Here is a 23,337-nt window from a genome sequence, read left to right as displayed (position 1 = left end):
GGTGCCTGCGTGGCTCAGTCGTTAAGTATCTGCCTTCAGTTCAGGTCATGTGGGATTCAGCCCAGCATTGGGCTCCCTGCTTGGTGGGGAGACTCCTTCTCCCTCTCCTACTCCCCCCTGCGTGTGTTCCCTCCCTCTCTCTCTATTTCTCTCTCAAATAAATGGATAAAATCTCTTAAAAAATCTTAAAAAGGTTCATTGCTGTTTTGATTGGTGAAGAGCTCTGTAGTTTAGAAAGTTCCAGTTTTAATATGTGGATTAGCTGTGGAGATTGGGAATAGTCCGTGGCTCAGTGAGAAATGCCCGGGGCCTGACTAGTGTGACCCCCAGCTCTGAGTAAGGGGCTCTACAGGGGAAAGGGAGTTAAGTATCCAATAGTAGAGATAAGCTGTGTCCTAGCATAGACCATAGCCTTTGGTAACATAGATTCTTTATTATAAAGAAATGCATCCTGGGGCGCCTGGGTGGCTCAGTGGGTTAAGCCTCTGCCTTCAGCTCAGGTCATGATCCCAGGGTCCTGAGATCAAGTCCCACATCGGGCTCTCTGGTCGGCAGGGACCCTGCCTCCACCTCTCTCTCTGCCTGCCTCTCTGCCTACTTGTGATCTCTGTCTGTCAAATAAATAAATAAAATCTTTAAAAAAAAAAAAAAAAGAAATGCATCCTGTTCCTAGAGATCTTACTTTTTTTATAGAAATCAAGATAGTACATGTAACTTTACAGTGCTGAAACAAGACTTTTGTAGATTTAAAATTTTTTGTAATTTTCTTTTTTATTTCTTTTTATTTCTGTTTTTTGTTGTTTTTGTTTTGTAAGGTGACATACTATCTCAGCTTCTCAGCAATTTTCATTTTGGCTATTTTTTCAAAACATTGAAATGGCCATCAAAATATGACATGAAATTTCACATCAGTAATTTGCCCTGAGTGAAAGTCCTGTCTCGATTCCCCCACTGCTTGACCAAAGATGCTACAGTTATCACTCTTTATAAATGGTGGTCAGGACACTCCAGGCTCCTCAAAGAGTGAGTTTTTGACTGTGTGTTTTGATGTTTATATATTGTGGTTGCAGTCAGGTGTTTGAAGTTAACAGTAATAGTTAGATTTTATGATTTATATTGATCTAGTCATTTTATCAATGTATGGAGAAGTTCCTTTTCTTTTAATGAGAATGGAGATGCCATTGCAGAGATCCCCAAGATTAAAGAGAAGTAATGGAATACATTATTTTGCTTGTATTACCACGTCTTTTTAATTGTAATCTGCTCTGAAAACTATTTTGCTATAGTAGATCTAAAAAATTAATTCATTTTCTTGCCCAAGTGTATACATAGCCTTTACTACATTATTGAAATCATACCTTGTATATTTTATACCGTGTTTAGTGTTTTCTTCGATGGTTTTAACGTCTTTGATAGTATTTTAATGACTGCATATGAATTGATGTTTTATATTATAGTCTGGGCTCACTTTATTATATTTTTGTTTCTAAGACCATTAATACCAGGTTACCAAAAAATTATATCAAATAAGCGTATCAGATGTTTTTTAAATCAGCTTTTGGAAACCTTGGACAGTGTACCTTAGAATCCTAGGCAATAAGCTTTTCTTTTATCTTTTACTTTTTCTTTTTCCAGTGAGTTTTACTTTACTACTCATTCTGTAATTGCTCAGTTTTTTTTTTTTTTTTTTAAAGATTTTATTTATTTATTTGACAGTGAGAAATCACAAGTAGGAGAGAGGCAGGCAGAGAGAGAGGAGGAAGCAGGCTCCCTGCTGAGCAGAAAGCCCGATGTGGGGCTTGAACCCAGTACCTGGGATCATGACCTGAGCTGAAGGCAGCAGCTTAACCCACTGAGCCACCCAGGCACCCCAATGTAATTGCTCAGTTTTAATTCCAGCATGGTATTAGTCTATTTTCCCCATCTCTCAGCCTCCTCAGTCCCATCTTCAATTAGTTGGTAATATTTAAACACACTTAAACTTGAACCATAAATTGTCACTAATGTAGGCCTAATGTCAGGGATTGCCTTTTTGTTTTATACTAGTGGTGAATGAATTCTCACACTCTTGGCCTTTATTCTAGAGTCATGTTTTTCTTTCTTTTTTTTTTAAGTTTAATTATTTCTTTTGGTAATCTCTACACGTGTGTGGGCTCATACTCAAAATCCCCAGATTAAGAGTTGCTTGTTCTACTGACTGAGCCAACCAGGCACCCCTAGAGCCATGTTTTCTAACCAGTAACATACATGTATCTGTTAGAAGGTTATCAGAAATTAAATGAAAATTTTAGAGTAGGATTTAATGTTTTACCAGTGGTGTTAAGAATTGGTATATAGGGACGCCTGGGTGGCTCAGTTGGTTAAGCAGCTGCCTTCGGCTCAGGTCATGATCCCAGCGTCCTGGGATCGAGTCCCACATCGGGCTCCTTGCTTGGCAGGGAGCCTGCTTCTCCCTCTGCCTCTACCTGCCACTCTGTCTGCCTGTGCTCGCTCTCGCTTCTCTCTCTATGACAAATAAATAAATAAAATCTTTGAAAAAAAAAAAAGAATTGGTATATAGCTTGCACTGTTTTCTTTTTCCTCTAGACCCATGAGGTTTTTTTGTTTTGTTTTGTTTTTTTAAATCATGCTTTTTTCCAAAGATGGGGTTTGTAAATTATTCTGCAGTTTGATTATTACTTTTGCGGACTGTATTTTGTCCACGTTTATAACTTTCTTATTTTCCCCTATTTTAAATGAGTGCATAATTTTCTATTTTACAGCTTTCCATTTTCCTGTTGATGGACATTTAGGCTGCTTTATTTTCTTTTGTGGCAGTGAAACAACTTTGAATATACATCTTTGTAAAATTGCATGTCTGTTTCTTTGTAGTGTATCTTAGAAGTGGAATTATTGGTTATATGCTTTCATTTTTAATCAATTTTATTAAAACCATAAAATTACATCTCCAAAAGGTTATAACAATTTATATTTTCACCAACACTGTGGAAGAGCCCATTAACCCACACCCTTAACAGTACTGGATATTACCAGTAATTTTCAGTTTTGTTAATTTTATAAGTAAAAGGTGTCAACTTTGAATAAATTGCCTTTTTTTTGAACTGGATATTCTTGATTTCAGGGTATCATGGTTCCCTTACATTGCGTTAAGGAATTTTCCATAAATGTTCATGAAATGATTGACATAATGAAGCATGATTGTATTGCTAAATTTAAAATTTGGGGAATAATTTACTAGTAGAGATCACTCTTCTTGTGCAGTTTAATGACTTTAGACAGACCTAGAGTCATGGAACCATGACCAGCCACAATCAAGATAGTAAGATAGTCCCATTACCCCGGAAGTTCTCTCCTATTCCTTTATAGTCCTTTCTACCTCCAGCCTTTGATCTGATTTAACCCTATAGTTTTGCATTTTACAGAATGTTCTATCAGTAGAATCAGTTAATACCAACTTTAGCTTTCAGTAATGCTTTTTTTTTTTTTTTAAAGTTATGCGAGATCGGGGTTTTTTTCTGGATACAAATCCTTTTTCAGATATGTATTCTACACATGCTTTTTTCAGACTGGCTTGTCTTTTCATTTTCTAAATGATGACTTTAAATGAAAGGTTGTACATTTTGATGGAGGTCCAATTTGCAGGGGTTTTTTTTTTCCTTTCTTTTTGTGTCTTATCTAAAATCTTTACTTAACCTAAGGCTAGAAAAGTTTTCTTCTAGAAACCTAGAGTTTGGGTTTTACATTTGTCTGTGGTCCCATTTCAAAATAATTTTTGTACGTGGGTGCCAAGTATGAGTCAGACTTCCTTTTGTTTTTAATGTGCAGATGTCAGGTTGTCCCCAAATCATTTGTTGAAAAGATAAAATTACCTTTGAAAAGAAATTGGCTATATTGTGTGGGTCTGTTGTAATGCTCATTTTGTGGGGGATTTCTAAAATTTCTAAAAGTTCTTAAAATTATTTGTGCCAAAACTGCTATACTTGATTTGTTTGGACCTTTAATCGCAAAACTCTCTGACTTCATATTACAGTAGTAGTAAATATTCTTGTAGATGACTGTGTACGAATATGCATTTACATATAAATAAGCACAGGATTGTAGCTGATGGACTTTATTTTTTATTTTAAAAATTTTATTCATTTGAGAGACAGAGCACACAGGCAGGGGGAAGGGCAGAGGGAAAGGGAGAAGCAGACTCCCAGCTGAGCTCTGAGCCTGACATGGGGCTCTATCTCATCCAGGAGATCATGACCTGAGCTGAAGGCAGACACCTAACCATCTGAGCCACCCAAGTGCCCCAGTGACTGACTTTAAAGATAGCTTGAGGGGACCTGGGTAGCTCAGTCATTAAGCGTCTGCCTTCCGCTCAGGTCATTATCCCAGGGTCCTGGGGATTGAGGCCCGCATCTGGCTCCCTGCTCGGCGGGAAGCCTGTTTCTCCCTCTCCCACTCCCCCTGCTTGTGTTGCCTCTCTCGCTGTGTCTGTCTCTGTCAAATAAATAAATAAAATCTTAAAAAAAAATAAAGATCATTTGAAATTGCATGCTTACTGTGTTTAATCTATTCATTAACATTCCTGTAGTTTTATTCATTAGCTATTGAAGTATCTTCGTAGTTTAGTTGTTGCTTCTCTTGGGGCTTTAGTATCAGAATTGTTGTGCAGATTTTTTTAATCCTATTAAATGTACAGCAGTGGTGGATGGTGCAAAGATTATGTCTTGATTATCTCCTGGAAGTATAACACTGCTGGGCTTATGCTTTTAGCGTTAGCATGGAGGAGTCTTTGGAATAGGAGAGGGATGTGCCTGTGCTCTTCTTGTACATATATTATTAGGATTGAGTGCATTAATAAGAGCTAAAGAAGACATCTTCCGTACTAAGAAGAAGAAATGGTTAATCCTTCTTGGTGGACCCTAGTTAGGAAAACCAGAGGTAGAATTGGAATGAGATCTTGAGCAGGTTTTTGAAGAGTAAACAGGGGCAGGATTTGGTGGCGTGAGGTTTTGAGGAGATAGTCATCCCCTAAAAATTTTCTTTTAGCTTTGGCTTGAGATACTTATTCATTCTTTGCATGTCCAGTTTTTATGCCTGTTCCAATTTTCAAATGGTATATTCTTTGTGACAGGGCTGTAGCATTTATCACATAGTTGTGTGTAGGAATTTTGTCTCCCACTGGACTTTAAATTTCTCTGGAGCAGCAGATCAAGTCCTTCAAGTTCATCATTGTTTTTTCTTGAGTAGTTTCTGATACATATATAGTAGACATTCATTGAATATTGGAAGAATTTGTGTTTCCCACCTATTCATCCATCTTAGGTTGAATGAAATTAAGACAGTGGCCTAAAGAATGAAAATTGCAGGTTCGGGGAATGGTGGACAGTGGCATAGTGTTCTTTGAACACAGAATTTGTTACAGAGGTGAAAAGTGTGATGGGAAATAAATTTGCAGAATTTATCAGGACCATGAATGTCAGACTGGATCTGTGGCGTAACTTATACTTCAAATTAAATGCAGGTGTTTGAATTTTACTCTGTTAATGTATTCTGCCCATGATAAAGAGGCTTGGAAGATTAGAGGAAGGTGTAGAGTATAAATTCAGTGGGAGTGGAAAGAATGGGGCAAATTCTGAGAGACTTGAATTGTCAGGATTTCACAGTTTGAAGCTTAAAGAAGGAAAGTCACTTAGGACTGAGCATTCTACCCAAGAAGATGGTGGCATCATTAACAGAAATACCGAAAGCATTTTGAGGGATGCATATATTGGTACCCTGTGAGGGCGTGTATGGATATTCAGCGTGGGGTTAAAATGTAAAATTTGAATTCATGGTAGAGACTAGATTTGTATTTAGGTAGATAAGAGAGCTAAAGCCATTAGACTCTGAAATTGCCAGGTTAGAAGACAGAACTTTGAGAACTTCTGCATTTTGGTGAGAAGTTGCCTTGTGGTAGAAATCTAGAAGCATTAGGAGGAGGTTATCAACATTGCTAATGCAGACAAGTGGAAGACTGGGAAGTCACTGGATTTTTTAAGAATTGTGATTTTCCAGCTTTCCGGGCCAATAGTGCTATTGCAGACATGAAAACCCGCTGGACTTTGTGCCAGAAGTGTGGCAAGCACCAACCCTAGAAAGTGACACAGTACAAGAAAGGCAGAGATTTTCTTTATGCCTAGGAAAAGTGGCGTTATGACGGGAAGCAGCCTGGCTGTGGTGGGCAGACTAAGCGGATTTTCTGGAAAAAGGCTAAAACTGCAAAGAAGATTGTCTTGTGGCTTGAATGTGTTGAGCCCATTTACAGATCTAAGAGAATGCTGGCTATTAAAAGATGCAAGCATTTTGAACTAGGAGGAGATAAGAAGAGAAAAGCTTTTAAGATGGAAATAAAGTAGTGGCCATCAATTTTAAAAAATTGTGACTTTTCAGAGAATGATATTTAAGGGAGAGCTCAGATTATATTTGAGAGGAGAGTTGAGGAAGATTAATGCAGTTAGTAATTTAGGGAACACTGTGATTATTAAAGTGCCATGAAGATGACTCAAAGTACTTTGGGAATTCAAAGGAAAGACATTTATAGTTTATAGAAGAACCAAGAAAGATTTTCAGGGGTACCCAAAAATGCATAGAATTTCAGTCATTACAGATAGGAAGTTATGGAATGAGTATTGGAGTGGGAATCAAAGGTCTTGGTTTAATAGACTTTTAGAATCCTAGTGTTGGAACAACCTAATCTAATGTTGTTAGACATAGATGATTATACTATATTTCTGCTAAATTGTTTAGTCGGTCTCTGGGATAAATACTTACAATAACTGGCTATTCTGGTTATTTCTGCATTAAGTTGAACTTCAGTCTACCCTTTGGACCTAACTACTGTTCAGCCAGTATTTAGCTTTTACAAAGAATTGTCAGTTCATTTTAGACATTACATCTATGTTGTAGCCTGAGATTGTTGGCTTTGTGGGCAGCTCCATTATACTAGTGATACACCAAACTTACTTTTAACCAGGAAGTAAGCAAAAAACCTAAGTACTTAACTAAAAGCTGAAGTTTTATTAGTCAAAGAAGGAACCAAAAATTCCTTTGGTTGATGACAGGTTTTTTTTTTTTTTTTTTTTTAAGTTATTTGAAATCACAGTATATTGTAGGATGAAGCCCAGCATGACTTTTTTTTTTTCTTGTGTATATGTTTACTTTTCTTTCTCTCCTCCACTTCCCTCTCAATGGTACTAAGAGATTCAGAAAAGATAGTGGCAATTGATAGCAATTTCCCATGAGAGCTGGAGTAGATATGTTTCAGGTATTAGTCTAGGCAAACGGAGAGGAATCATTTTAAGAAACGAGAATGAATTAAAAGGGAGCACCTGGGTGGCTCAGTGGGTTAAAGCCTCTGCCTTCCCCTCAGGTCATAGTCCCAGGGTCCTGGGATGGAGCCCCACATATGATCTCTGGTCAAACCTACAAGACTATACAATACAACAAAGACAGCCAAGATTAAAAGATACTTATGTGCAAAAAGAATCTTCTTCATTTGGTTGTTAGCTCTAGCACCTTCAAAAGTAAGAGCAATTAATGGGGTGCCTGGGTGGCTCAGTGGGTTAAGCCTCTGCCTTCAGCTCAGGTCATGATGTCAGGGTCCTGGGATTGAGCCCTGCATTGGCTCTCTTCCCCTGCCTCTCCGCCTAATTGTGGTCTGTCAAATAAATAATAAAATCTTCTTTTTTTTTTTTTTTTAAAAGAGCAATTATCTCCTAAAATCTTTTTAGATAAAGTAAAATTACATGTATTAAACCCCACTTTTTCCACGAACACTTGAAAATCTGGAGAATTCTGTCACACTGGGATGCATACTGTAAAATGTACTTTTCCTTGTTAATTAAAAACAATCAGTCCTTTTTATTCATCCAGATACCAACATGATTATATCTGGTTTCCCTCACTATTTAGAGTCTCAACTACTTCAAAGATCATCATTCTACTTTCCACCTTTATCCCACTTAAAATCCCCATATATCGTGTATCTTCATCAACATCCTTTAATTCATTCCTTTTTTTTTTTAAGGATCTTATTTATTTGTTTGACAGAAAGAGATTACAAGTAGGCAGAGAGGCTGGCAGAGAGAGAGAGAGGAGGAAAAACAGAGAGGGAATTATTTAAAAAAAGAAGTGGAAGGACCCACATCCCAGAATTTGCTTACCTAAGAGTTGGGTAATTTGCTGTGAATAATAAAAACAGCACAGTTGTTCCTGTAATCATATTTATTCTGAATGTGTAATTTGGATCTTTTGTTTTTCCTCCTAACCAGATTCTTGTATACATGGCTGTGTGTGAATTATAAATGCACACTTTATAGTACTCAATTTTCTAATCTTAACTTCCTGTAGCTACCCAAACTACCTATTGGTGGTTCGTTTATATATATATTTTTTAAGATTTTATTTTTATTTATTTGGCACAGAAGATCACAAGTAGGCAGAGGCAAGCAGAGAGTGAGGGAGAAGCAGGCTCCCTGCTGAGCAGAGAGCCCCATGAGGGGCTCGATCCCAGGACCCTGAGATCATTACCTGAGCCCAAGGCAGAGGCTTAATCCACTGAGCCACCCAGGCCCCCGGTTCATTTATAATTTCATCCTAATGCTTCTTTGATGCCTTATGTATTGCACTGTTAATTTTCCTACTCAAAGGGAGAAAATGGGAAGATGGGCAAGATGCAGATGTTTGTGTTGAACAAATAAATCAATGTGTCATTAAAAAATAGATCAGTCAGGTGTTACTTTTTTCCCTTTTGCCTCTAATATCTTTATTTTCTGGTTGATGTGATTAATTTCCACCACTTACACTTTAGCCCACTAAATTCTGACTCACTTTAAATCAGTTAGTAGTGAAGAAGTAACTGCTTTGTAAGTAGTTAAATTGTAGCACCATCCATTAGTAACTTCTTTTCGTTTTGTCATTCCCCATGGAACCCTCTCTATGCCTAAAGATGGATTCTGCCTAGACTCTGTATAGCTTTTTGTTTAGCCTTTTACCAGATAAGTATTGCCTTACCTCATCCACCATTTGAGGTTCACTTTTTTCTTTTCCCTTAAAAAAAAAAAAAAAGTTTATTTATTTATTTGACAGAGAGAGAGTGAGAACACAAGCAGGGGAAGTTGGCGGGGGGGGGGGGGGGGGGGGGGTGTAGGCTTCCCGCTGAGCAGGGAGCCTGCTGCCTAGCTAGATCCCGATCAGGAACTGAGCCCTGAGCCACAGACGCTTAAACCTACTGAGCGACCCACACCCCTCTGAGGTTCACTTTTCAAGTTACCTCCTTGGATAATTTATTGAATAATAATCTTGTAAAAGTTGCCTTCACTGTGTGTCTACCTTTCCTGTTTGTCTGATGTGTATTGATGATGTGACCACCACACTTTCGTGATTGTATATATACAACATATATATAGGTGGTGGGCATTTGAAAGCCTCTCAGATGTTTTTACAATAAGTCTTTAGTGTATTTTGACCTTTCTTTGATACTGATACATGTATTCACTGTGTTTTGTTTTGTTCTTTACTTTGGTTATATGTATGTGACAAAAATGGTAAGTAAATCTATCCTTTATAAATGTGATGGAGGATTTGGGATAAATGACAAAGTGTCATTGTAGAAAATCTGTAAATAAGGAAGAGAAGGAAGAAAAACATGGGAATCTCCAAATCCATAGCCAGTCCCTAAGAGCGTATCTATTATTCACCATTTGAACAAAACTGTTTTGTATGTAGCTATTTTATTTAGAGGATAAGTTAGTATCTTCCCACGTCTTAGTGTTATTTTCGCATCAGTTACAGTATTAAAGCATGTATTCGTTTTCAGATTTTTTTATTATGAAAAATTTTACTAGATAAGTCTACTGTTCTTCACACTTCACCATCATTCAAAATAAAAATACTATGTTGTTGAGCTTTGTTACTTTAAATGTAGCAAATGAGAATTCATTTATGCATTAGGATTTGTTAGTCTTTATTGGAAGTTTTTAGGTTTGCTGGGGAACTAATGGCGCCTGAAATGACACTATCTGATTCTGCTTTGTGAATTAAATTTTTCTTTTCTTCTTTTAAAAAGTTTAATTGTAGGTGGTGCGGAATTCAAGGTAGAACAAAGACTGCAAAGCAGACTGGCAGGATTCTCGGCTGGGTTTACTCTTACCTTAACAGCTAAGGTAGCAATGGCTGAGTAAGAGGAAGTAAAGACAACATGATGAGTCCCACCGTATGGATTTTTTTTCCTTTTTATTCTTTTCCGAAGTTTATTCTTGAATGTATAACAGCTCCGGCACAACACTTCATTCTGGCCATAGGTGGCAACAGATGTAAATGGCAGAGAATCCAGATGTTTTTAAACAGCAACGGAAGTAGGGGGTCACCATCTCCTGATGGAGACACAAGGAGCTGCTTGCTTTTTGCCAGATTTCTCCGTTTCCCCTGTGGCCTGGGGGCCCTTCCACATAGCCTTTACTTGAGCTTCTCCGGCTTCTTCGTTTCTGTTGGAAAGCGATCTCTTCCTCGTCCATCTCCTTGAACTGCTTCAAAGGCTTCTTGCCACTGCCTCATCCCAAGACGCTGCCACTGAAAGCAGTAAATTAACTATTTTTGAAAGCAAGTGAGGCATAAAAATTTTAACAGATTTGTGGGTTTTGTATATTGTCTCAAGACTTTTAAAAGGAGAGAAAACCTAATAGAGCATTATGTGAAAGTTGAATTGGTAGTTGTTCGAATTCTGTAGAGGTACAATCTTACTTCTAGGCTCTGCCATGGTTTATTTATACACACTTTATTTATTTACATGAGAGAGAGAACGCAAGAGCCGTGGTGGGGGCAGAAGGAGAGGGACAGGCTGACTCCCCATTGAGTGTGGAGCCCTCCCCCCAACTCGGGGCTTGATTCCAGGACTCAGATCGAACCTGAGCTGAAGTCAGCTGAGCCACCCTGGTGGCCCTCCTAATTTTTATTTAAAAACATTATCACAGTTGTAATGATTCTGGCAGGTTATCTTTGGCTATAAAATTTTTTGTTTAAAGGAAACCTAGGGTAGGGCTCCTGGGTGGCTCAGCTGTTCAGGTTGTGATCCCAGGGTCCCACATCCCTCTCCCTGCTCTGCGGGAGGCCTGCTTCCCCCTACCCCCCACCCCTGTGTTCCTTCTCTTTCTGTGTCTCTCTGTGTCAAATAAATAAAATCTTTTTTAAAAAAATAAAGGAAGCCTAGGGGCACCTGAGTGACTCAGTCGGTTAAGTGGGACTCTCAGTTTTGGCCCAAGTCATGATCTCAGGGTTGCGATTGAGCCCTGTGTCTTCTGTGCTGATCATGGAGCCTATTGAGGATTCTCTCTCTCTCTCTCTCTCTACCCCTTACCTCTCCCCCTTCCTCTCTTACAAAAAAACCCAAACAAACCTACATTGAGATTATTTGTTAAGCAGGAATTTAAACTGTATGCCACTTTGCCCAGTAAATACACTCAAATACTGAGGGTTTTTTTTTTTTTTTTTTCAGTACTTTTAAGTGTAATAGGAAAGGATATTTGATTATAAATATATATATTTAAACAAGTAATATTTAACTTTCTCTCCCCACCCCCCTTTTCCAGTTCCTAATGTTGTAATTTTAACTGTTCGGGGTCTATAACTATGTGTAAGTCACTTACTTTAAATGATTGTGTTTCTATTTATATCTTGTATTTGTTTTTCTTATTTTTAAGCCTCCTGCCTGTCAACATAGACCCTCCTTCCCCCTGCCTTGACTCGTCTGTTTTTCTTGATCTTACCTTTGAGATTTGTGCTTAGCAGTACTTTATCATAGTGCCTAACCCATTCTGTTTCCTATGTGCTTGTTTCCAATCCATGACGGATTATATAAACTTTTCAGTTTTATTTTAATTCCAGGTAACATACAGTTAACAGTTAGTTTCATGTGTACAGCATATGGATTCAGCACTTGCATCCATCACCCTGTGTCGTTCACCTATTTAATCCGTCCCCCAACCCGCCTCCCCTCTGGTAACCATCAGTTTGTTCTCTGGAGTTAAGGGTCTGTTTCTTGATTTGTCTCTTTAATTTTTTTTTTCCTTTTGCTTGCTTGTTTTGTTTCTTACATTCCATCATATTATAAACTTCTTGAGGGCTGAAGTCTTAATCTTATTCCCCAGGCTGTTCCCTTTATTAAAAAGAGCACCTGGCAATGTATTGATGCTTTTTACTTAGTTAATGAAAAGAAATACTGGACATACACCAAATGTAAAAAAAAAAAAATTCTCTTAGTACTCAGGTTATTGCTGATTTTTAATGGTAATTATTATCACTTTGAAGCAGTGAAATAATTCTAAAGGAGAGTGAATACAGAGAAGATGTAAGTTGGTACTTTCCCATAGTAAGTCTAATCTCCAGGTCCTGACGTGTGCCTTCTGCCTAGTTTTCCAAAATAAACCATTGGAATCCAGGGACATAGATTATAGTCCCTGGAGGAGAGAGGTACTGTGACTGGAAAATACTTGGTTATGGTGTTCATACTGTGAGGCAGGGGTACTTTATTGGGAATAAGAAAAAGAACTGTGTGGAGGCTCGGAGGGGGGGAAGGCATTGAGGAATAGAGACAAAGAGGAACTTCAGATGTTGGAAGTTACCAGTAGTTGTTGGGAATTTATTATTTTGTTGTTGCAAATTGTTTTTCAATAAATACATTACTTTTCTTTATTCCTGTTTGTATGGCTAAGAAAACTTACTTCCTGGAAATTTACAAAGATGACTTTTTAATAGTTACCATTCTTGTGTTTGCTCCCTTAGCATTTGACATTGTGCAGCAAAGAAATGGTTATGGAGAAGCCCAGTCCGCTGCTTGTAGGGCGGGAGTTTGTGAGGCAATATTATACTTTGCTGAATAAAGCTCCAGAATATTTACACAGGTAAATTTTAAATGGATTATTTAGTGTTTTTATTTAGTTTTGTTTTCTTGAATAGGACTACGTAGTATTTTTGTCTTTCTTGTTTCATGTTCTGATTGTTTCTTTGCAAACCATAACCAATACTTTATCTAACGGCCAAAACTGTTTTTTCAAGTTTTTTAAAAAAATGAGATCTCAGCGGTTCCTGGGTAGCTCAGTCAGTTAAGTGTCCAGTTCTTGATCTCAGCTCAGGCCTTGATCTCAGGGTTTTGAGTTCAAGCCCTCTTTGGAGCACCACAAAAAAAATGAAATCCGTGGTGAAAAAATGCTTCACGTTTTATCCCATTATATAACATATGCATATCTATGTACACAATTATATCCTTCAGTATTTTGTATTTCATTTAAATAAACCTTGGGCCTGACCGTAGGCTAATGGGTTCTAATCTGCAATTTGAAATCATAGTCATTAGTCACTTTTTTTTTTTAAGTTCCCTTTGTCAGTGTTAGAAAATGAATCATATAAGTGGTTATACTTGTGGAAATTTCTTCTGATTGATCTTCAAAATAGTACTCCTTGGTAAAACAGCAGTAGTAGCCTTGTTTACTATTTTGGCAGGAGTTGGACATCTGTAAGCTTACTTTTTCCAGAAGTTGAAATGTGTTATATTGTGAGTAGCATTTACAATTTTTGTTCTTCTGGTGTATTTTAGCAGGTGAAAGATAAGTGAGACTTTTATAAGGATTAGTTTTTGCAAGTATTTGTAGAACACACCACCATGTAAGCTAAGGCATAAATCATTGCCACTTCATATGGAAAAAGCTGTTAAAAAGACTTATTTATGTTCCTTTAGCTGGGTCCTCTTTTGCAAGTGTGCTGGGCATTCTAAAGTTAGATTTTGTAGTATGTCTTGTATTTCATGACATTTTTCTGTAACAAAACCCCTCCTCAAAAAAAAAAAAAAAAATCCAAAAGTGAATACCTGTGCATTTTTCTAATTATAGAAATAAAAGATGTTCTTGTAGGCAGTGTATGTAAAGGAGGTTTTGGGTGGAGAGGGGAGAATGGAATTAATAAGGCCTTTCCTTGTCTGAAATTTAGTCTTTATATAATATAGGTATTAGCATTTTTTTTTTTTTGTAGTGACAGTAAGGGTCTCCACAATCATTAAAAAAAAAAAAAAAAAAAACCCATAAACTTGTTTTAAACTTAGCTTGTGTAACCAGTTTACCTATAAATGAAAATCAGTAATTTTTCACTAGTTCACAAACTGATCAGTATCCTTTTTCGTGCATATTTTGCACCTTTCTAGTTATTTTCTTAAGGTCCTAGAAGTAGAATTGTTAAATCAAAGGTATAATTATTTCTAAGGCTTTTCCTACACTTAACAGTCAAGTTGTCCTCCAAAGAAATGGTAGAAGTTCACATATTTGCCAGTGGTACATGTGAGAAAATAGTGTAAACTTAAAATTACAGGTAGTAGTTAAAAATGTGAACTGTGGAGCTAGACTGTCTGGGGTCATGTCTTAGCAACCCCACTTGATTACTGTGTGGCCTTAGGAGAGTTAATTTAATTTTTTCTGAACTTCAGTGTGCTCATTTCCATAATAGTGCTTATTTCATGAGGTTGTTAGGGGAGGGGTAAATAAATAATATGTAATGCACTGAGAACATTGCTTGGCATAGAGGAAGTCTTACATACGTGTTTCAGTAACAATAGGAGCTGAGTTGAGTTCTCTTTATGAAAAAATTAATTTTGCATGTTTGGTAACCTTAATTTAGAAATATATTAATTCTAATTGCTTTAGGTAATGCAGAGAAATACTAATTTATCATGTACTTAAGAGCAGTATAAAATATTAATGAGATATCAGAAACTGAAATAATGTAGATTTTCTTATTTAGTCTCTGAATTATTTCACTAATTGTAAATCTTACTAAACTGTTTTAATCTAAGATTTTGGAATTAGTAATCATTTGGAACTTTGAGTAGAATGTTAAACAGCAGCTGATTCCAAAACAAATCTAAATAACTTGAGTTTTTTATCTAAAGGGAAAAACTGGGTCAATAACTTCAGCATCAGTATTTAGAATGTATTTTGAATATCTCATTCTTCCACCTCAAAAAATAGATATAATAGGAATTAGATGAGAATTGCAAGCGATTGTATGTATTTCCAGTGTGCCAGGCCGGAATTCTGTCGTTGCTTATTTAATCCTTAAAACAACCCTGTGGAGTAGTTACTATTACTGCGTTTGATAACCAAGGAAACTGCTTAAAGGCTATAAGTAACTTTATCAGGATTATACCACTCCTGAATGACAAAGCCAGACGTAGAAGCTATGTCTGTTTTATACCCGAACTCTGCTGCCTCTTAGGCCTCTCTTGACAATTGAATGTTAATGAATTCTCATTGGCTTTATAGGTTTTATGGCAGGAATTCTTCCTACGTCCATGGTGGAGTAGACGCTAGTGGGAAGCCCCAGGAGGCGGTTTATGGCCAAAATGTAAGTACCATTTCATATACATTTTAAGTTTTTTCCCTTTTTTCTTGTGTTAAGATAGTTGGAAACAATCTTTTTGTGCCGATGGATTTCTTCCCGAGTGTACTCATATCTTGTAACTAGAAGTTGTGTTACAATAGTTGTTAAATGAGCTTTCAGTTCTTATAAATATCCATTTTGTTTGAAACAAGGTGCTACATTGGGTTGGATACCAAGGAGAAGATAGGAAATTATCTACCCTTGATGTATTTTATTCATGAAACGGTTGAGAACAATAAGTTTATACAGATACGGGCTAAACCTTATGTTCTAGGAGTGCACAGAAGTATATGTGCTTTATGACATTATATAGAGGATATGGGACTTTAGCTAGATGCTGAATTACAGAATTTGGCCTTACGGTACAAAAGGAAAATAAAAGTAGAAGAAATGGTACAGCAAACCCAGTAAAGTAAAATCAGCTGTGAGGCCAAGGAGTAGTCAACACAGTTTGTATGAATGATTAAAAACGTAATACAGGAGTACCTGGGTGGCTCTGTCAGTTAGGTGATTGCCTTCGACTCAGGTCATGATCCTAGCACCCTGAGATCAAGCCCCACATCGGGCTCACTATTTAGCCGGGGGCCTGCTTCTCCCTCTCCTTTTGCCATTCCCCCTACCTGTTCTCTCCTGCTGTCTCTCTGTCAGATAAATAAATAAAATCTTAAAAAAAAAAAAAAACAACAACAACAACCCAAAACCCAAAAAACAATACAGAATAGTGAGAGAGAGCTATATAAAGCCTGTATTATTGCTTAATATGAGATAGCCATAGTGATCTCTTGCATTGAGCTGTGACATGTTGAAAATGGTGGTTTAGGAACATCAGCCTGGCAGTAATGCATGTCATGGTGGAAAGGATTCAAATGAGATCGATAGATTATGTAGTTAATATTCTAGAGTTGTGAGGAGATCGGTGAAGCTCAGATATTATTAAATAATGAAGCGTCACAGCAGTTTTCCCTCCTTCCTTTCTTCTATTACAGGATATACACCACAAAGTATTATCTCTGAACTTCAGTGAATGTCATACTAAAATTCGTCACGTGGATGCTCACGCAACCTTGAGTGATGGAGTGGTCGTCCAGGTCATGGGTCTGCTGTCTAATAGTGGACAGCCGGAGAGGAAGTTTATGCAGACCTTTGTTCTGGCTCCTGAAGTAAGTTTTCATTTCACTTCATTTTCATTTGTATGATTTTATTTGATCTTACTTGCTTGAACAGGTTTAGATATGCGTGTAGCTAAACTTGAGAAATTGGCATTGAACCCGTTGACCCTTGAGCAACACAGGGATTTGGAGCACCCATCTCCCTTGCAGTTGAAAATCCACATACAGTTTCTGACTTTTCAGAAACTTTACTAATAGCCTCACGTTGACCAGAAGCCATACTGATGGTATATTTACCATTAACACGTATTTTGTAGCTTATATGTATTCTGTAATTCTGTATTCTTACAATAAAGTAAGTTACAGAAAGGAAAATGGTTATTATATAAGAGAAAATACATTTACAGTACTGTATTGAAAAAACTCATGTCAGTGGACTTGTGCAGTTCAAACTTGTGTTGTTCCAGGAGTCAGCTGTAATTTGAGCTTTGTGTGTGTACACACTTTGCTTGTCTTTTTTATTTTTTTCACCTTGCCTATTTAGAAGTCTACTGACAGAAATGTATCATTAGATTTACTATGATTAAAGAATTAATATAAAAATATTTTATTTAGTAAGTTATATGTTCAAATGGCAAAGTTTGAGGTGTTAATTAGTCTTGGTTCTCTTCTGTTGAGCACGCATCTCTTGAGTTCCAATATTTGAATGCTCTTCTATACTACTTTAATATAGCATGTTTAATTTTAGAAGATTTTCCAGAGTCTACATAATATTTCTATAATGTTAAAATAGATATTGCATATGCCATGTAATTTGTTCTTTTTATGCAGTGCCATATATATGAGTGTTTTTATGGAATATTTGGATTTTGTTTTCCTGTAGGGATCTGTTCCAAATAAGTTTTATGTTCACAATGATATGTTTCGTTATGAAGATGAAGTATTTGGTGATTCTGAACCAGAACTTGATGAAGGTGAGATTAAGATTGAAGGCTTCTATCAGTACTCTTTAAGGACATGAAAAATACGAAACTTAAGTTTGCCTCTATTATAACAGAGTTAAGCCCTCTTTTTTCCTTTTGTTAAAAAGAAATAGGTGTTCATTGTATGACATCATATAAAAATCAGACATAGAAAGTAAAACAAAATTCAGTCTCATCCTGTATATAACCAAGAGTTATGTTGTAGAATTTGGTTGGATCCCACCCTTAGCAATACTTATTTTTATAAAAATGGAATTATGCTAGTTCAAAGCTTGTTCTTTTCTATTTAATATATCTTCATTGGCTTTGAATTTTTTGTTTATATCATAATTATTGATCTTTATATTTGTTTTTATTATCATACTATTGAATAGATGTGACATAGGAAACTGAGTTACAGCTTAATACCATTTTATTTCCTATCCTTTCCTTTTCTTACTAATAGATCCTTTTTAAAAATAAGGGCACCTGCGTGGCTTAGTCAGTTAAGTGCCTGACTCCCGAGTTTGAGTTAGGTCTTGATCTGCAGGGTCATGAGTTTGAGCCGTGCATTGGGCTCCACACTGGGCTTAGAGCCTACTTTAAAAAGTAAATAAAAGGATCCCTGGGTGGCTCAGTCAGTTAAGTGCCTGCCCTTTGCTCAGGTCATGATATTGGGGTCCTGGGATCGAGTACCACATTGAGATTGTAGCTAAGTGGGGAGCCTGCCTCTGTCTGCCACTCCCCCTGCTTGTGCTCACTTTCTCGCTCTCTGACAAATAAATAAAATCTTGAAGAAATAAATGACAGTAAATACCAAACTTCATTTTGCTCACGTTTCACTTAAGAGAACAGGGAATGCTTTAGTAAGAACAAGGTCAGTGTTTAAAACTATCATATCACTTCCTTAGACATTAAAAACATGCATATGACATTGTTGAGTCTTTTAAAAAAGAAATGTGTGTTCTGTATTGTCAGAATCAGAAGACGAGGTAGAAGAGGAACAAGAAGAAAGGCAACCGTCTCCAGAACCTGTGCAAGAAAATGCGGATAGTGGTTACTATGAAGCTCACCCCGTGGCGTAAGAATAGAGTTTGCTAGGCCGGATTCGTCTGAGCTGTAACGTAGTTGCTAGGTGGTTTGGGTTCTTAGGATTACTCTTAGAAGTCAGTTTTTGATAAAGTTACCTGTCAGGCCAGTATTTGAGTCCCGTGTGTGTGTGTGTGTGTGTGTGTGTGTAAGAAATTTGGAAAGAGTTGTTTTATTTACATAAAAAATTGAACATGGTTTTGCCCAAAACACTGTTTACTTACTGATAATGCAGAATAGTTGAGACAAAACAGAGAGCATTTTCTTTTTATAAATATGGGGTTTATTTATAGTTAGTATTGAGATGAACATTTTCAGTAATTTAGTAATTCCATTTAAAAATGTTGGGGTTAGGGGTGCCTGGGTGGCTCAGTGGGTTAAGCCGCTGCCTTTGGCTCAGGTCATGATCTCAGGGTCCTGGGATCGAGTCCCGCATCGGGCTCTCTGCTCAGCAAGAAGCCTGCTTCCCTCTCTCTCTCTCTCTGCCTGCCTCTCCGTCTACTTGTGATCTCTCTCTCTGTCAAATAAATAAATTAAAAAAATCTTTAAAAAAAAAAAAAAAGATGTTGGGGTTAAAGAAATGCTGCTTATGACTGTTACTCCCTTCTACCTTCTAGTTCTTATTGGACTTTGGCTTCAGATCAGCTTATTATTATGCCCGTTAGAGAAATGCTCTATTTTATTAGAACTGATCATTTCATACTAAAAAATGAACAAAATATCTTGTTGTAGTAATGGCATAGAGGAGCCTTTGGAAGAATCCTCTCATGAACCTGAACCTGAGCCAGAATCCGAAACAAAGACTGAAGAACTAAAGCCACAAGCGGAGGAGAAGAACTTAGAAGAGTTAGAGGAGAAGTCTACTTCTCCTCCTCCGGCCGAACCTGTTTCTCTGCCACAGGAACCACCAAAGGTTAGATCAGAGGAGCTCTTTAGGCCTGTAGCAGCATACTTGGACATTTGGTGCCATTGATGAAGCATGACCTTTATTCTATTATGTTAAATCGTTGAATATAGTAAAGTATGCTTTTTTATGTATATGAAAGCTGTGGGGTTTTGCAATCCTGAGGAAATTTCTTTGTATTTATGTTCCCCCCTCCTCCCCGCCAAATACCCCTAAGAGTGAAACTTAGGGTTAATCCTTGTCTGTACACAGTGCTTAATCTCTTACGTGAAATTATTTGAGTCCATGTATAAAGCTGAGAGTTGCTCTTCCATTCTGTATAAGTCCTCTGGGCACGGATGCAACTGGAGTCATGAAATCTCCCAACTTAAACAAGTTGGCCTATGAAAAGAAGAGATACCATTATTTCTGGTTAAAATGGGAGCAATTTCCTTACTACACCAATTAAACTACCTTGGAAAGAAAAGTGACACCCATAGTGTATCATTTAAGCCTACCTAAAACATCTTTTATCTTTCTGTAAAGTGGAAGGTTAAAGTATATATGGGTAGTGAGAGGAGATTCCTTGTTCAATTTGTGAATGTCTGTGAACGTTTCCAGTGAGTACTCTCTTCTTTCCTATCCTTCCCCGCAACACCATCACACACCTTATCTTCCCGCCAAAGGGGAAAGAAACTGGTTCTATTAGGTTCTTATTTTTCTAGCATGTGTAGTTAGTGGTTTTGTTTTCCATTGCTCATCTCCTTAGAGCAAATAATAGGAACTTGCTTGTGGATTTATTTAGTAGTCAGACAAAACAAATAATCTTGCATAATGAGATTTTGAAAGCTGGCACATAGACTGGCATGTGTGTGTGTGCCTTTCTCTTGAGGAGTCCTTCAATATAGAACAATAGTTTAGAAATGAAAAGAAAATATATATTTGGAAGTTTCCCTATAGGAATGTTGGTGGTTTTCCATGATTAGTAGTCTAGGTTTGTTGCATTTCCTGCAGGCTTTCTCCTGGGCTTCAGTGACCAGTAAAAACCTGCCTCCTAGTGGTACTGTTTCTTCCTCTGGAATTCCACCCCATGTTAAAGCACCAGTCTCACAGGTAACCAATCTGTGAACACATTGGATTGTATCCTTGTTACATTGCCAATTGCTTATCTTTTTTATACTTCTTTAAATGAGTCAATCAGAAATTATGGATAAAATATACAAAAAAAATTGTATTAAATGTCAGTGCACCCACTTTAAATGCCAAATCTCTATCATAATCTGCATAGGTGGTATTTGGGGCTTGGGTGTGAAATACACATTAAGTTGGTTTGATTGATAGACAGATAAAGTGAGTGATTTAAAAGGCTTCTTAAAATAACAAAAAAATGTTCCTTTTAAAGTTTAAAATTTATTTAGCAAAATTATTTTAAGGAAGGCACAAACTAGTATGGCATTATAAAAATCACTGTTTTTTTTTTTTTATAAAAATAGAAAACTTTAAAAAAATACACCACCTAAGCTCTCAGTCTGTAAGTGGTTCACTGTTTAATTGAAGGCTGTACCAACTTATGACTGTAGTGTTCACTTAACGGATCATTCCAGTATTCTGCTTTCCATCTGTTTGTCATCTTAACCCATGTCAGAGCTTTCAGAAACATTGAAAATAAGACACTGGCTACCTGATGTGTTTATTAGGTATAGTTTAGAATTAACTAAATTATAATTAAGTTTATAGTACAGTTAAAAGGTATTCAGTTCTTTTTTCAACATTTTGAGTCATACTTTATTCCACTAGAAAATTTACATTTAAAATGGTTCGTGCAATTATAGTTATTTGTATACACCTCTTACATGCTCTAAAGAGTGAAACTTTGAGGTTTCAAAAAAAAGTAGTAATCATTAGACAGTCCTTATGATGTTGGTGCACATAGTCAGCTCCGTAATAGCAGAATACATGGGCTCAGGATACCTGTTTTTAAACATTCAGGAAGTGTTGTGTACTGTCAGATCACAAACCAGAGTTCTGTCTTAGTGAAAGAAATTAATTTGTCAAGCACAACCCTTCTGAAGACATCAGAGTGACTTCTGAATTTTCTTTTGAATTGCTTGATTTCTTGTCAGGTTTGCATTTGGAATCCTTTGCATCATTGCTTCATCTTCTGAGTGTTGGCTACATTTATTTTAAACTTATCACTAGTTAAAAGTTAAAATAGCTAATGCTTATTCTGCCTTTAGTATATGCCAGGCGTTTGCAAAGTACTTTATGTTCATTCTCAGCTAATCCTCAGTCCCCCTGTGAGGGTGGTTACTGTTACTATTGCTATTTCACAGATGAGTAAGTTGAGGCCTAGAGTGCCTCACCCTAAGGTCAGACAGCTGTATGCTGGGCTTTGAATTCATGCAGTTTGACACCAGAGTCCCTTTGTGACTCACATAAACCTGTAGGTTTCTTTAGCCCTTAGGAGGGAAATGTATCTCCATTTACATCAAAGAAGAGTACTATATTTAAGGCCTGTCTAAATTACATTAGATCCTGTCCTTTTGTCCAGGGGAAATTTTTTTTTTTTTAAGTTTTGAAGTTATTTATTTTTTTAATTGTAGGAGACTAGATTGTATTTTCCAACCCATACCCTTATTAAGACATATTTAAACAGGTACAGTTTAAACCTTAATTTTCTGGGGTGCCTGGCTGGTTCAGTTGGTAGAGCATCCAACTTGATCTTGGGGTTGTGAGTTCTAGCCCCACATTGGTGGGTGTAGCAATCACTTAAATAAATAAAACTTAAAAAAAAAAACAAAACTTTTCTGATCTTTTTTAGGCTGTATTTAGAATGGATTCATGATTTTTCCATCTGATTTAATAAACCCTTCAGTTTATTACTTTGGTGTAGTTTCCATTTCCTTAACACCTTTAGCATAGTTTAATAAAAGGAGAATTTTAATTTATTGGTAGGAATTAACTTAGAAGTAGGTAAGGTAATTTCTTGATGAAAAGGTTTTGTCTGGAAATTGACTAGTGTATCTAACTAGCATATGTTCAGTTGAATTTCTTGTGGTTTTACCTGCTGTCATTGCTTTGATGGTTGTATTTTTATTTCATATTCTGTTTGGCCTTCTTTTGTGGAATTTGTCATCTGAGCACACTTTCTGGTTGCATGGAATTAATTTGTAAGTCTCTAAAGTGTAGTATGTGGTATGTTATCTATTTTATCTTATTGGAGTAAATAGTTCTAATCATGAAATTGAGCCTAGAAGAACTATAAATACACAGCTGGCTTAGTTAATATGTATGAATCAGTTATTGAAAGGAATATTGTTAGATCTTTGGTCTTGTTTTTTCTTTTGCATTGGCATCATCAAATATCTTCTGAAAGTCAGGTTGCTAAATCCCTGTATGAATTACTTGAAAGACTTCGGAAATTGTTTTTAATTTTAAATCCTTAAAGGATAGTGAACTTTTCTGTTTTGCTACTTGTAGTTATTTTTGTTTTGGTAAATCAGTTTTGAAAGAAATTTAGGTTGGTGAGGACACCTCTTAAGTTCTTTGATATCATTTGGATTGAGTGAGTCTAAGGTTTTTGTGCAGTCTTTAGATTAAAAGGTACATTTGCTATTTTTATTAATTTCCAGAACATACTAGCTTCATCAAACTTTGTTAGGGTACATCTATTCTTTAATTCTGTTTTTTATGTTCATACTGAAGTGAATTGGTGCTTTTAGGCCCCCTTAGTGAAACTTGTAAACAACTGTCTTTTTTAGGCATCACATTTCAGCTCAAATTACCATATCGTGTTAAACCCAAATACAGATAGCAGTGGTCTCGGGGTTATAACATAGGA

At 36.7% G+C, this 23,337-nt stretch overlaps 1 protein-coding gene across 2 annotated transcripts in view; it reads left to right on the top strand.

Moving 5' to 3' along the window:
• Positions 1–23,337, top strand: part of G3BP2 (G3BP stress granule assembly factor 2) — a 34,125-nt gene that overhangs the window by 3,634 nt on the left and 7,154 nt on the right. Inside the window, exons 2-8 of one of the 2 annotated variants that reach the window (XM_047719552.1) lie at positions 12,811–12,929; positions 15,336–15,417; positions 16,440–16,613; positions 17,446–17,536; positions 18,503–18,605; positions 19,346–19,526; positions 20,511–20,609. In XM_047719552.1, coding sequence (XP_047575508.1) covers positions 12,835–12,929; positions 15,336–15,417; positions 16,440–16,613; positions 17,446–17,536; positions 18,503–18,605; positions 19,346–19,526; positions 20,511–20,609 — 825 coding nt within the window. In that variant the 5' untranslated portion in view covers positions 12,811–12,834. The remainder of the gene's footprint in view (positions 1–12,810; positions 12,930–15,335; positions 15,418–16,439; positions 16,614–17,445; positions 17,537–18,502; positions 18,606–19,345; positions 19,527–20,510; positions 20,610–23,337) is intronic. The other variant, XM_047719553.1, reaches the window with a different exon arrangement.

The sequence above is a fragment of the Lutra lutra genome, chromosome 2, assembly GCF_902655055.1.
Source record: "Lutra lutra chromosome 2, mLutLut1.2, whole genome shotgun sequence".
Taxonomy (NCBI): domain Eukaryota; kingdom Metazoa; phylum Chordata; class Mammalia; order Carnivora; family Mustelidae; genus Lutra; species Lutra lutra.
The sequence above is the reverse complement of the archived record's forward strand: the minus strand, read 5'-3'. Positions and strand labels throughout refer to the sequence as shown.